Source organism: Mercenaria mercenaria, chromosome 10 (genome assembly GCF_021730395.1).
Source record: "Mercenaria mercenaria strain notata chromosome 10, MADL_Memer_1, whole genome shotgun sequence".
Classification (NCBI taxonomy): Eukaryota; Metazoa; Mollusca; class Bivalvia; order Venerida; family Veneridae; genus Mercenaria; species Mercenaria mercenaria.
This window is the reverse complement of record NC_069370.1, coordinates 8,587,171-8,598,513: the sequence shown is the minus strand read 5'-3', so window position 1 is coordinate 8,598,513 and position 11,343 is coordinate 8,587,171. Positions and strand designations below refer to the sequence as shown.

The 11,343-nt window shown below is 37.1% G+C and overlaps 2 protein-coding genes across 2 annotated transcripts in view; both read left to right on the top strand.

Annotated features, from left to right (window-relative positions):
• LOC123560006 (putative gamma-glutamylcyclotransferase CG2811) overlaps window positions 1-11,343 on the top strand; it is a 171,132-nt gene that overhangs the window by 38,695 nt on the left and 121,094 nt on the right. The window lies entirely within an intron of this gene.
• LOC123561013 (uncharacterized) lies at window positions 870-8,274 on the top strand. Its single transcript, XM_053552238.1, has 5 exons — window positions 870-1,376; window positions 1,913-2,054; window positions 2,238-2,391; window positions 2,795-6,007; window positions 6,625-8,274. The coding sequence occupies exons 2-5, from the start codon at window positions 1,962-1,964 to the stop codon at window positions 6,906-6,908; spliced, it is 3,744 nt and encodes a 1,247-aa protein (XP_053408213.1). The 5' UTR covers window positions 870-1,376; window positions 1,913-1,961; the 3' UTR covers window positions 6,909-8,274.

Sequence of the window (11,343 nt, the reverse complement as noted above, 5' to 3'; positions counted from 1 at the left end):
TCGATCCTGTCTGTGCATCATTTTTTCCTGATGTTCTGCATATACACACAACTAAGAGTTAGCCGTATCCGGATATTTGCCTACCTTACTCAGAGCTGGCCGGTTGAGTAATCATTTTTTCTTATGTGCTGCGGAAATCCAACTCATAACTGGACATTAGCCTTAGATCATAATAATACCCAACTCAGAACTGGCTCGTAGTTGGGACGTAACTAGTAGCAGGTGCGTATCTGGATGCTTTCGAACTGTACGCCAGATGTGAGTAGTATAGCTACGAACCAAGCAGCGACGCTGCGAGTATGGGGAAGGCGAGGGAGGGGCCTGGGTCTCCATTTTCTGCATGTTAGATTAAGTTTTGGGGGTCTCTCCTTGAAAATGTTGAAAAATTTCGCATTCTCTTGCTATATTCTTGTGTTAATGTTTTTTGCTTGTTACATTTATTATATGTTTTTCATTAAAATAACAAAATACTTACCAAGTATATAATTCTATTATAACTGAACGTTATCATTTAAAATTTTGGATTAACTGTTATCAATGTAAAGACTGTTTCTGTCAGACAGTGAAAAGATAATTGGCATGTGGGGGTGGGGGAGTCAAAATGACTAGACCTCTTTAATTGACGTTTTACTATATTTGAAGCCCGACCTACATACGTCATAGCTCCTATTGTTAAAGATACTGATACGTCAAACGATAAACGTAAACTTTGGTCGGCATGTTGCCAGCAAGAAAGTACCTATTCATTTTTCTTTAAGACCTACTACGTATATGTGGTGAGAGAATACGCAGATATCATGGCTAAAAATAAATATGACTACTGAAAGCTCTAATATATACACACAAAAAGAACAGTGTATATCGCATAACCATTCTTTCTATATTTTTTTTTTATTTTTCATAGAGTAACCTTACTCTTAAGTACTGCAAATACATTAAAAAAGGTTTTAAAAAATATGTATGCTCGCGTTTAGTAGAAAACTTCCTTCTGTTTACCTGTATTTCGCAACATGCTAAGTACTGTTTTATTTTCTTAACCTGAAAGGCTGTAGTTAATAAAAAGCATCATTTTGGATCTGAAAACACTTCTCAAAGGGCATGTAATGGTTTACATACCTGAACGATCGTTTATAATCAACCTGGGTTAAATATACATTCTGTCATAATCAAGGCCAGTATGTTATTAATTCAGTCAAAAGCAGCTGTAAATACGAGATATATACACACATGTAGTTATAGATCGAAGATCAATATTGGGGCGGCTTGTATACAGCGTAACAACGGAGTTCAATTGTAAATCGTGAATGATCAAAACCAGTTTATGGAAATATAAATAGACAAACTCAAATTTAGAATCCGGAAGCAAGCTTACACAGGTAAGTAAAATATAATTTCTCATAAAAATCGCTTAGTATTTATGGTTATATTTTAATCGAAACTCGATATCAATGTCAATAACTTTTATAATATTTAGAGTTAATGTATGAAATTTCTCACACATTTAGAAAAATATATGTTGTAAATGACATACAAAAAATACATCAAAGTCGAATAATGCTATGATATCATATATTGTACATATTTAAAACTTCCGGGAGAAAAAAAAAGATATGTACGTCGTATTACAAATAATACTTTATTCCCTCACACATTGTGTTAATTATTGTTTACTGTGTGTAACGTTTTAATACTGTTATTGATTGTTTTTGAAAACATGCGTTCAAATATATTTGTATACTGACGGGCATAATACTTTTGTATGGACAAAATCTGTCTATTTACTTTTTCATCCCAGGTCAAGTTCTTGTGCCTGCGGCCACATTTAGAATAATCTTCTCATGTCACACCATATACTTACTTATCCGTCGTATTTACACAATATAATACCACTTTAAAAATCTTACCTGTATAGGAATGGTTATTTTGATAGTTCAGTGTTTCATAACGGAGGTTGTATTGTAATGGATCTACGACGCCGGCGGGTGACTATGGCTCCCTCCGGGGAGGCAGGGGAGGATGGTGACTTTGTACAGCTTCGACTCATAAGGGAAAATGTAAGTTTGGGAAATAATTTCTTCATCTTTTTTATTAGATACATATAGGCTTTATCCTAATTCCAAGCAAAACTATTTAAGATTTTAAAAATGTGCGGATGTTTCGTTAACAAGATAATACCATTTGATCTACGCTCCACTATTCTCGTAATATAACAAGACAATATTTCTGCAATTTATTAGGCAAGGAAACTTCGCGAGAGTAAAGCATCGCCCCCAGAGGATCTGGCAAACAGGCCTGACGAAGACAGCCGAACGACAACGCCAGCTGTAGCAGACAACATCGAACAACTTCAGAGTCAGCTGTTCCATGCAATGAAATCAAACGACACAGAAAGGTATGTCTTTGTTTATTATTTATGTTATTTGGTTTTAGACCACAACAAGTATAGGTTATTGGCGCAAACAGATAAATTTTGGTTCCACATCAAGTAAGCCAAGACATGATGTAGGCTATAGTAAGACCGGGTGCAATGGTCCAGTGCCATGGTAACAGCGTCTGACCACGGAACCAAAGACTGATTCCCTACTTCTTCCAATTAAAATGTAACATTCGGATAAGAGTGTATGGATGCTTTACACCTCAAGGAAAACTTCTGGAATTGGAGTGGCTTCTTTACTGTGCATAACATGAAGTTAAGAACGTTAATTTATCTAGAAACATTTATTACTGTATAAATATCCCCTAAGTTATGATAAAACCCAGTGTAAATCTTAAACTCTGAATTTCCTTTGTTTTCAGACCAACGATTTGTGTTACAGAATAATGAAATTTCATCGCCTTATAAACGTACGCCATCCAGAAACAGATGAAAATATTTTACACTATGCTTTATCGCATGGACTGAAGAATTTCGCAAAACACTTAATTAACACGGAAGTTCAAACAGAACTACTAACTTCTCACCACCAAATCAAACAATCTGGAATACACGGTAGGAGGAACTGCCTACATATCGCCACAGAAATGAACGATGTTGAAATGGTCAGATTTCTTCTTGGTAAAATAGCCACTAGAGAAAAGCGTCTCGAATGTATGCAGTTAGAAACAGCTGTGGATATACAAGGTCAAAGGCCAAGGTTATTCTCGTGTCTCCACCTGGCGGCGTATTATGGAAATACCGATTTAGTACGTATGTATTTAGATACAGGTATGGACGTGAATCATTTAAATGGCAAGAAAGATACAGCGCTATTATGGGCAGCAAGATGGGGTCACAATGAAACAGTATCTGTTCTTTTAGAACGAGGCGCTGACCCGGAAGTGAAAAATGACAAAGGTTCAACAGCTCTGTACTGGGCAATTCGATATCAGTTTCCGAAAACAGTCTCACTGTTATTGACAAAGGGGCACGCAAACCCTAACACGACCAGAAAACTGGGATTGGTTGCACCACTCATTATAGCATCAGCTTACGGCAACGCAGACATTGTGGCTGAACTTCTTAGGTGTCCGAACATTGATATTCACAAGAAAATACGTGGCGGGGATACAGCTATACACAATGCATGTAGAGAAGGATGGCTTCAGGTTGTAGCAATGCTTATTAAGGCTGGTGCTAGGTTTGATGAAAGCGACGACCTCGGCGATACCCCATTGCTCTTGGCGGCTAAAAATGGTCACGTGGACGTTGCAAACGACCTGATTAGAAGCGGTGCTGACGTCAGTCATAAAAACCACGACGGCTATGACGTATGGTACTATGCTGTCGATAATGAGAGCAACGCATTACTTAAGGCATTAGTGTCTGGAAAACAAAAGTCTAATTTTCTTAGACGGAATCCACTTTGTATTGCAGCTAGTGTAGGGAAGTGTGATAAGATTCAACTTTTGTTAAGTATGAACTTTGACCCTAAAAGCACAGACGATGAGGGGAACACTTTCCTTCATCACGCGGCCATGTGCGACCAGGCCGTGGTGATCGATACTTTTCATTCAACTGGCGTGCTCCACGTACAGAATGTAACTGGAAATACACCACTACACTTAGCATGTCTGAAAGGATTCTCGAAAACGATAAATTCACTGCTGAACTGTAAAGCAAAAGCGGACATTAAAAACAAGAAGGGAGAAACGCCATTACATGTTGCTGCCTATTCCACAGAAATTAGCGCTGAAACTGCAAAATCTCTTGTACAATACACAATTAAAACGCACGCATGGGAAAGTCTAAATGACAAAGATTTTGAAGGAAATAATTGTTTACACATTGCGGGAAAGTTCGCGTCACCGGAAGTACTATGGGAATTCAGATTTGTTCGCATCAATGACAAAGACAAAGACGGACTAACGCCACTGCACGAGGCAGTGAGGCCCGGGAAACAGGAATCCCTAGAATTGATGCTAGATATATTTGAGACAATGAAGCGGGATGCCAGTATCAACGAGCCCAGTTACCAGACGAGAGAAACGGTGTTACATCTTGCAGCAGACGAAGGTCATGCGCACTGCGTGAAACGCCTGATAGATCTTGGCGCCGATATTTCTTTAAAAGACGTAAACGGAGACACTGTTCTTCACAGATTAATAAAAGCGTGTGTTTTTGATGAGAGAAATAAATCTAGACATTTACTAGTATTTGATACCATTCTGGATAATATCGTAAAATGGTGGTGCCTCCGAACAGACACGCCGATACCAGCACGTGCTAAAGATGAAGCTGCGATTACGTATCGCCGTAGTGCTGTTCTTTTCATCACCAATGAAGTAATGAATAACGAAGAACTCTCCGTGCTTAATCAAGCTTTTAAATCGGGGTGCCCGGAAGTTTTGAATCGTCTTTTAATGATGCCAGGGGTCACAATGGTTGAAAATTCTGCGAGCACGTATTCGTTCGATATTAGCGGCATGACGCCTAGAACCAATAATGAGTCGAAAGGTTATTCGAAAACACAAGTCAGTCCTTTAGAAGATAAAGTTTCCCAGAACGTAGACGACTCAGCAGTATCTGGGTTAGAGCTACTTATTACAAACAAGGCCTCCAACGCCGCAGAAATCCTTGACCTTCCCCCTATTAGAATAATAGAAAAATATTACACGTCAATGGTCGCATGGACATTTGCTCTCCTTATGGTTGTCCACATTATTTACATGAGCTTATTCACGTATTTATCGGTGGACTTACTGGAGAAGCTGAGGAACAACAGTAGTCAAATAAACTCGTCCGACACACAAACTATCATGATGTATATAGTCGTGCCTTTGGAGCCAGCTATAATTTTATTTTACAATATGTATGCACTTGTTCGATACTGTATTACGGGTGACATCGGTAGAAAAACGAAGCTAAGCAGACAAAGGGGTGCTAAGCTAGTGTTACAAGTCATAGCATCATACATGTTTCAAGTTGTCTGCGTCATGTTCGCGGTGCTAGTGTTTCTGTGGCTTGGTTTGTTTACACAACGTTACTCTTACCAAGATTATGTGCTGGCTGCGGTGTTATGTATCGGATGGCTTCTGACAATTTCATTTACACGAGGAATTCGTGCAATTCATTATTTCTACCGGATGTTGCTCAGTATGATTCTCAGGGATGTTTTAAGGTTCATCATTGTGTATTTATTTGTGCTGATGGCGTTTGCCTTTGCCTTTCATGTTCTGTTTCAAGTCTCGAGCGCTGTCGCCGGCGACTATCCCACGCCTGGCGACACTATATTCCTCACCTTCAACATGATGATAGGAATGGGGGAATTGTTTGACGATAACTTCGAATCGAACATGAGCGATGTCGGTCGCGGCACAGTGTACGTGAAAGTGTTCTATCTACTTTACATGATCCTGGGAACCATTATTCTCCTCAATCTGCTGATCGCCATGATGAACGACTCATATTCCCGGATACTCGCGCAAAAGCAGGTCACTTGGCGGATTGACTCCGTGGGCATGGGTGTCGAGATCGAGTCCAGTTTTCCCGTCAGCAGGGTTTTCTCGAGTGTCAAGATACAGAAGGGAGGTAAGTCCTAAATAACCAGGCATTAAACAGTCACAACAGTATCATACAAAATATTTGTATATTTTTATTAATATGCTCAGTACATCTAGAATTGCAACGTTTCTACCCTCGATTTTTCCATACTTTCCTTTATAATTTCCTTGTACATGTATAATTAAATTATATCAAGGGTCCAAATTCACGTTTGAACAAGCACATAAAATCACCATTTGCATTTACCAATGCAAGGCATCGACGGTTAAAATAATATTTAAAAGTGTTGCGTGTCTAGATGTACTCAGTATACAACATCGAAGTAAGAAGTTACCAATCTAATAATATGATGTATTTTGTACGCACACCGTTTCCTTAATGTGAAGGATTCAAACGTTTTCCTGACAGTTCGTTTCTTTAGTACACTAAATTCGTTTTGCACTTGTATATAACAACTTCTTACAATGAAACTGGTGTGATTTTAGCTAGTTGTCTTATCTGGGTATCGAACCCGTGGTCCTGGCTCTGTCACCAAACGTTTCTTATTGCACATAGTTGATTCAAACAATAGTGACTGTCTACAATCACATACATATGGCTGATTCAGTTTATTATCTACTATCACGTGCCCGTCTTTTTTTCAGGTAAAGAAGAAGAGAATTTCTCACCAAACCGTTGGTATGTAACAATGACAGAAACAGAGTATCTTGAATACATGCAGGAACTGCAGAGGGCAAGTCTAGCATCCACAGACGCTGTATCCAAACGTCTAGATGACCTTGACTTAAAGGTCAGCCAACTAATAAAGCAGACGACAGAAAAGTTTCAACAGCTATCTAACATGGTTGAAGAGAATGGATCAAGAAAGAAGCATAAACGAAGGAGTTCTGAAAAGATAAAGGAACTTGGTACAGAAGAAAAGACATAATTTCATAGTGGGAACACGAAAGGTTGTGACTTCAACACATGCAAAAGCTGAAAATACCAATTCAGTGCCTACCTTGATACACTGACCAGTATATCCATGCTTGTAACAACCATATGCTGCAAGTTTGCTTCCAATAAGTTGATGAAGTTTAGAACTTATTCTTAAAAGCGGTTGTGTAAATGCCATTACAATTTCAATGTTCCTAGCTGCAACCAATGCATGTGATCTTAAACTTATCCACAAGAGTAGGAAATCTCAACCACACTGAGACAAAACAACCCACAGTGCACAGACAGTGAAACATAACACAAACGTAAACAAAGTATTACTGCATGCAATGTGAACTACAAACTTCGTAAAACAACTGACTATTGTAAACCATTTATTAAATATCAAAGTCATAATTATATAATAATAAATTTCTTGCATAATAGAAACATTGTACAAATATTTTTTCTAAACTTCATTTTCAAGAACATTTTTTTTTTTGTAAACTGTATTTCCAACCTCTGTAATTTAGTCATAAAAATATATAATGTTCAGTATTTTTCAGCGACCACAGCACAGATATTTTCAAGGAATAGATGTTTTTCTGATACTTTGGGTAGCTTGAAAAAATTCATGTCAACAAGTTTATTCCAAATTTCATTTTAACAAAATACAAAGTTTACAAATTTAGTAAGATAATACAAAATATCGTTTTTACAAAATAAATGAGCCACGCCATGAGAAAACCAACATAGTGGCTTTGCGACCAGCATGGATCCAGACCAGCCTTGCATCTGCGCAGTCTGGTCAGGATCCATGCTGTTCACTAATGGTTTCTCTAATTGCAGTAGGCTTTAAAAGCGAACAGCATGGATCCTGACCAGACTGCGCGGATGCGCAGGCTGGTCTGGATCCATGCTGGTCGCAAACCCACTATGTTGGTTTTCCCATGGCGCGGCTCAAATAGGATCAGGTAGCTTTCAAAATGACAATAATACCGATCTATTTCATTAAGCTGCCAGAAATTTTGTACATGCAATGTATATCACATTAATTAAACAAAACTTACAGACATAAAATAAATATTATATAGCACTATCCTGAAGTTTCAGACAAACATTTGACTGAGTATTATTGCGTCAAAGGACTGTGACAAAAAAGTGCCTTGTTTTAATGGCTCACATACTTTATATACATGAAATGGCAGAAATAATTCATGTAGAGAAAATGTGTTAAATATAAATACTGAAGCAACTTTAAATTATTTTTACCATATATTTATTTATGTTTGGTTTTGTATAAATTTATAATACTCATGCAATATTAATTTCTTGTAAATTACTTTTGTATAGCTATAATAAATAAACAATAAAATCCCTGTGACTTCTATAATTTCATTGAATAATGTTTCACAGATCACAGCAGTTACTGGTCATTTCAACAGGGAACAAACCAGTGTTGGATAAAAAAAATAATTTCAGCTTAACTGAATCACTATAATATATTATAGCATAACACTGCTGGATTTTTGATTCTTGAGGTGTGTTTATTTAGGTGTATATGGGTGCTAAGAGACATTTTTGCACTAGCAAACTATAAAGCTACATTTTTGTACATATGCATGTTCCACAGAAAAAACGTAAACAATGTACTTAATTTGAGCCATGCCATGAGAAAACCAACATAGTGGGTTTGCGACCAGCATGGATCTAGACCAGCCTGTGCATCCGCGCAGTCTGGTCAGGATCCATGCTGTTCGCTAAAGGTTTCTCTAATTGCAATAGCTTTGAAAGTGACCAGTATGGATTCTGACCAGACTGCGCAGATGCGCAGGCTGGTCTGGATCCATGCTGGTCACAAACCCACTATGTTGGTTTTCTCATGGCGCGGCTCATTTGTCAAAATTAATAGATATGCAGCAGTGTTAAAAATATCAACTAACAATTGTTTTACACAAAAAATAAGTTTTACAGTTTCACTAGACTGACACAGAAAATGTTAATCACAATCTTAGAATGCATATCTTAAAAAAAAACATTTTGAAAAGAAATGACATCAATACTTATAGACAACATTAATATTCCATTACATTTTGATCAACATTATATCTATTTCCTAGTTTTTTACACACATTATGACAGAATAGCAGAAGAACTTAATTGTTTCCTGTTATAACATCTGCAGCATCCCAAAGAACACATCAGTGCCTTTGCCCAACGTATTCTACAGACAATAATGTGAACGTTTTCTTCTTTTTTTTTACTTATCAGGATACAATTAGAGATCATTTGGTGACTTGTAACATGAACAAAACATGCATTATATGGCTACAAATAAACTTAAAATTTACTTTTTTCTTTTTCTGCTTAAATATATTAATATTTTTCTGCAAAAATAATTTAATCAATATTTCAAGTGTAAACCAGAGCTACACTGAAGGTGATTATTACCAACAGTAACTGCTTTAATACAGTCACAGGTAAGGTAAACAGTCTGCCTGTGGTGTTCAGGCAATGAACCACTGATGTTAGTTTTATGAAATCCTTCAAATAATATGGATCAGACAAGAAAAATTCAGCTATCTGACCTTTGACCTTCAAGTGTGACCTTGGCCTTGAACCTAGGTCATTTGCTCTACACCTCCTTCCAAAGAGATGAACAGTTATTGCTAGTTTTAGGACATCTTAGTTGTTAAAGTAAAATTGCACATGCAGAAAGATACGAAATATAATCTCTGCATGTTGCACTCCAAGTTTTGATGCAGACAATGACACTTAGAGCACTAGTTAGTCATCAATATGACCTTAGACCTAGTGGATTAGAATGTGAACTTGGACCTAGTTTGAACTTGGCTTTAGTTCTGGTTCTGTTCTGAATCTCATCATATGATGGTAAACATTTTCGAGGTAAAATCGGTTAAGCAGTTTCAGAGATATATGTCCCATGAACAGTAAGACAGACAGATGGTCAGACCCTCAAACCCAATATAGCAGCCATATACTTCGTAAAAAATAAATCAAAATATTTTCCCTGTAAATAAGTAACTCAATATTGTTCAGAGTAAATAAACAAATGGACATTATTTTGAGGTAAATAAATAAACTTTCTGTGTATATAAATATATTTTATAAAAGTAAATGAATTAACTTTCTTAGTAAATAAGTAAATTAATATTTGATAAAGTATTGTGATGTGGAGTTTACTAAATGAAATGTATCACTGCAGGTCACAAGTATTCAACCATTACCATAGTCAGGCAGATTTAAGGCTATTTAGGATGATCAGAAGTTATGTCACAGTGACCAGTACATTTTAAATTATGTAAAAAGAATCACATCAAATTACGATTTTTTCAGAATAATCATAAGTTCACAAAGATGGCACGATTTCATAGCAACTCAGAAGTATTTTAACCTTTAGCCTACTGGCAGTGAATATTTCTGCCTTTGCAACCAGTGCAGACCAAGATATGCAGGCTGATCACAGTCTGCACTGTTCGCTATTCAGTTAGCAAATTTTCAGCAAACACCCCTTCAGATAATAAATGGTATTGCCCAAATTGAATGATGGACCAGTCCATTTTAGAAATTTAGCATGGTAAAGGTTAAAACAGATTACACTTTTAGGGTTATGCCCAGATGATCATACAAATTTGGCACTATTTAAGACTGACAATTATGTCCAGATGATCACAGCAGTCTTTGACCATTTAAGGTAGTTACATTGTCAAAGAAATGTTCCGATGATCGCAGCAGCTCTAAAGTAATTCAAGGTTGATGGAGACTTTCGGCATTATGTCAAAATGATCACAGCAGTTTGAGACTATTCAAGGTTGCTTAGAAGTTCAGTGAATTGTATACTTCAGGGTAGCGTTCAAAAAATGTCTGGAAGAGAAAGAAAAGAAAATTAATACCGGTAAACAAATGTCATACTTCTCCATCTGTATACCACATTATCATGAATCTTACACATTTCAAATCCCACTGCTATAATGGGCAAGTCATTCCCACCAAAACCTCTCTTAGATCAACACACAAAAATTTAAAGACATACAAGCTCAAACATTTTAGCAAGCAAACAACCAGGCACAACTTTTATCAAAATATCCATTTTAGATATACAGATATATAACATAAAATGAGTATGCCATGAGAAAACCAACATAGTGGTTTGCGACCACAGCCATGGTCCAACCAGCCTTTTGCACATCTCCGTGCGCAACAGCTGGTCTGGATCCATGCTGTCGCATTTTTTATGGACGCTCATAATCGGTCTGATTAAGGACTGTAAAACTGGTCTAGCACTGACCTTAATTGAGATGAGACACTAGACGCAACTGCTCGGATGTGCAGCTGGTCTGGACTCCTAAAAACTGGTCGCATAACCCACTTGTACATGATTGATTTGATCCAGGTGACACAACTCCAAAAGTAAGTACGATCATTCC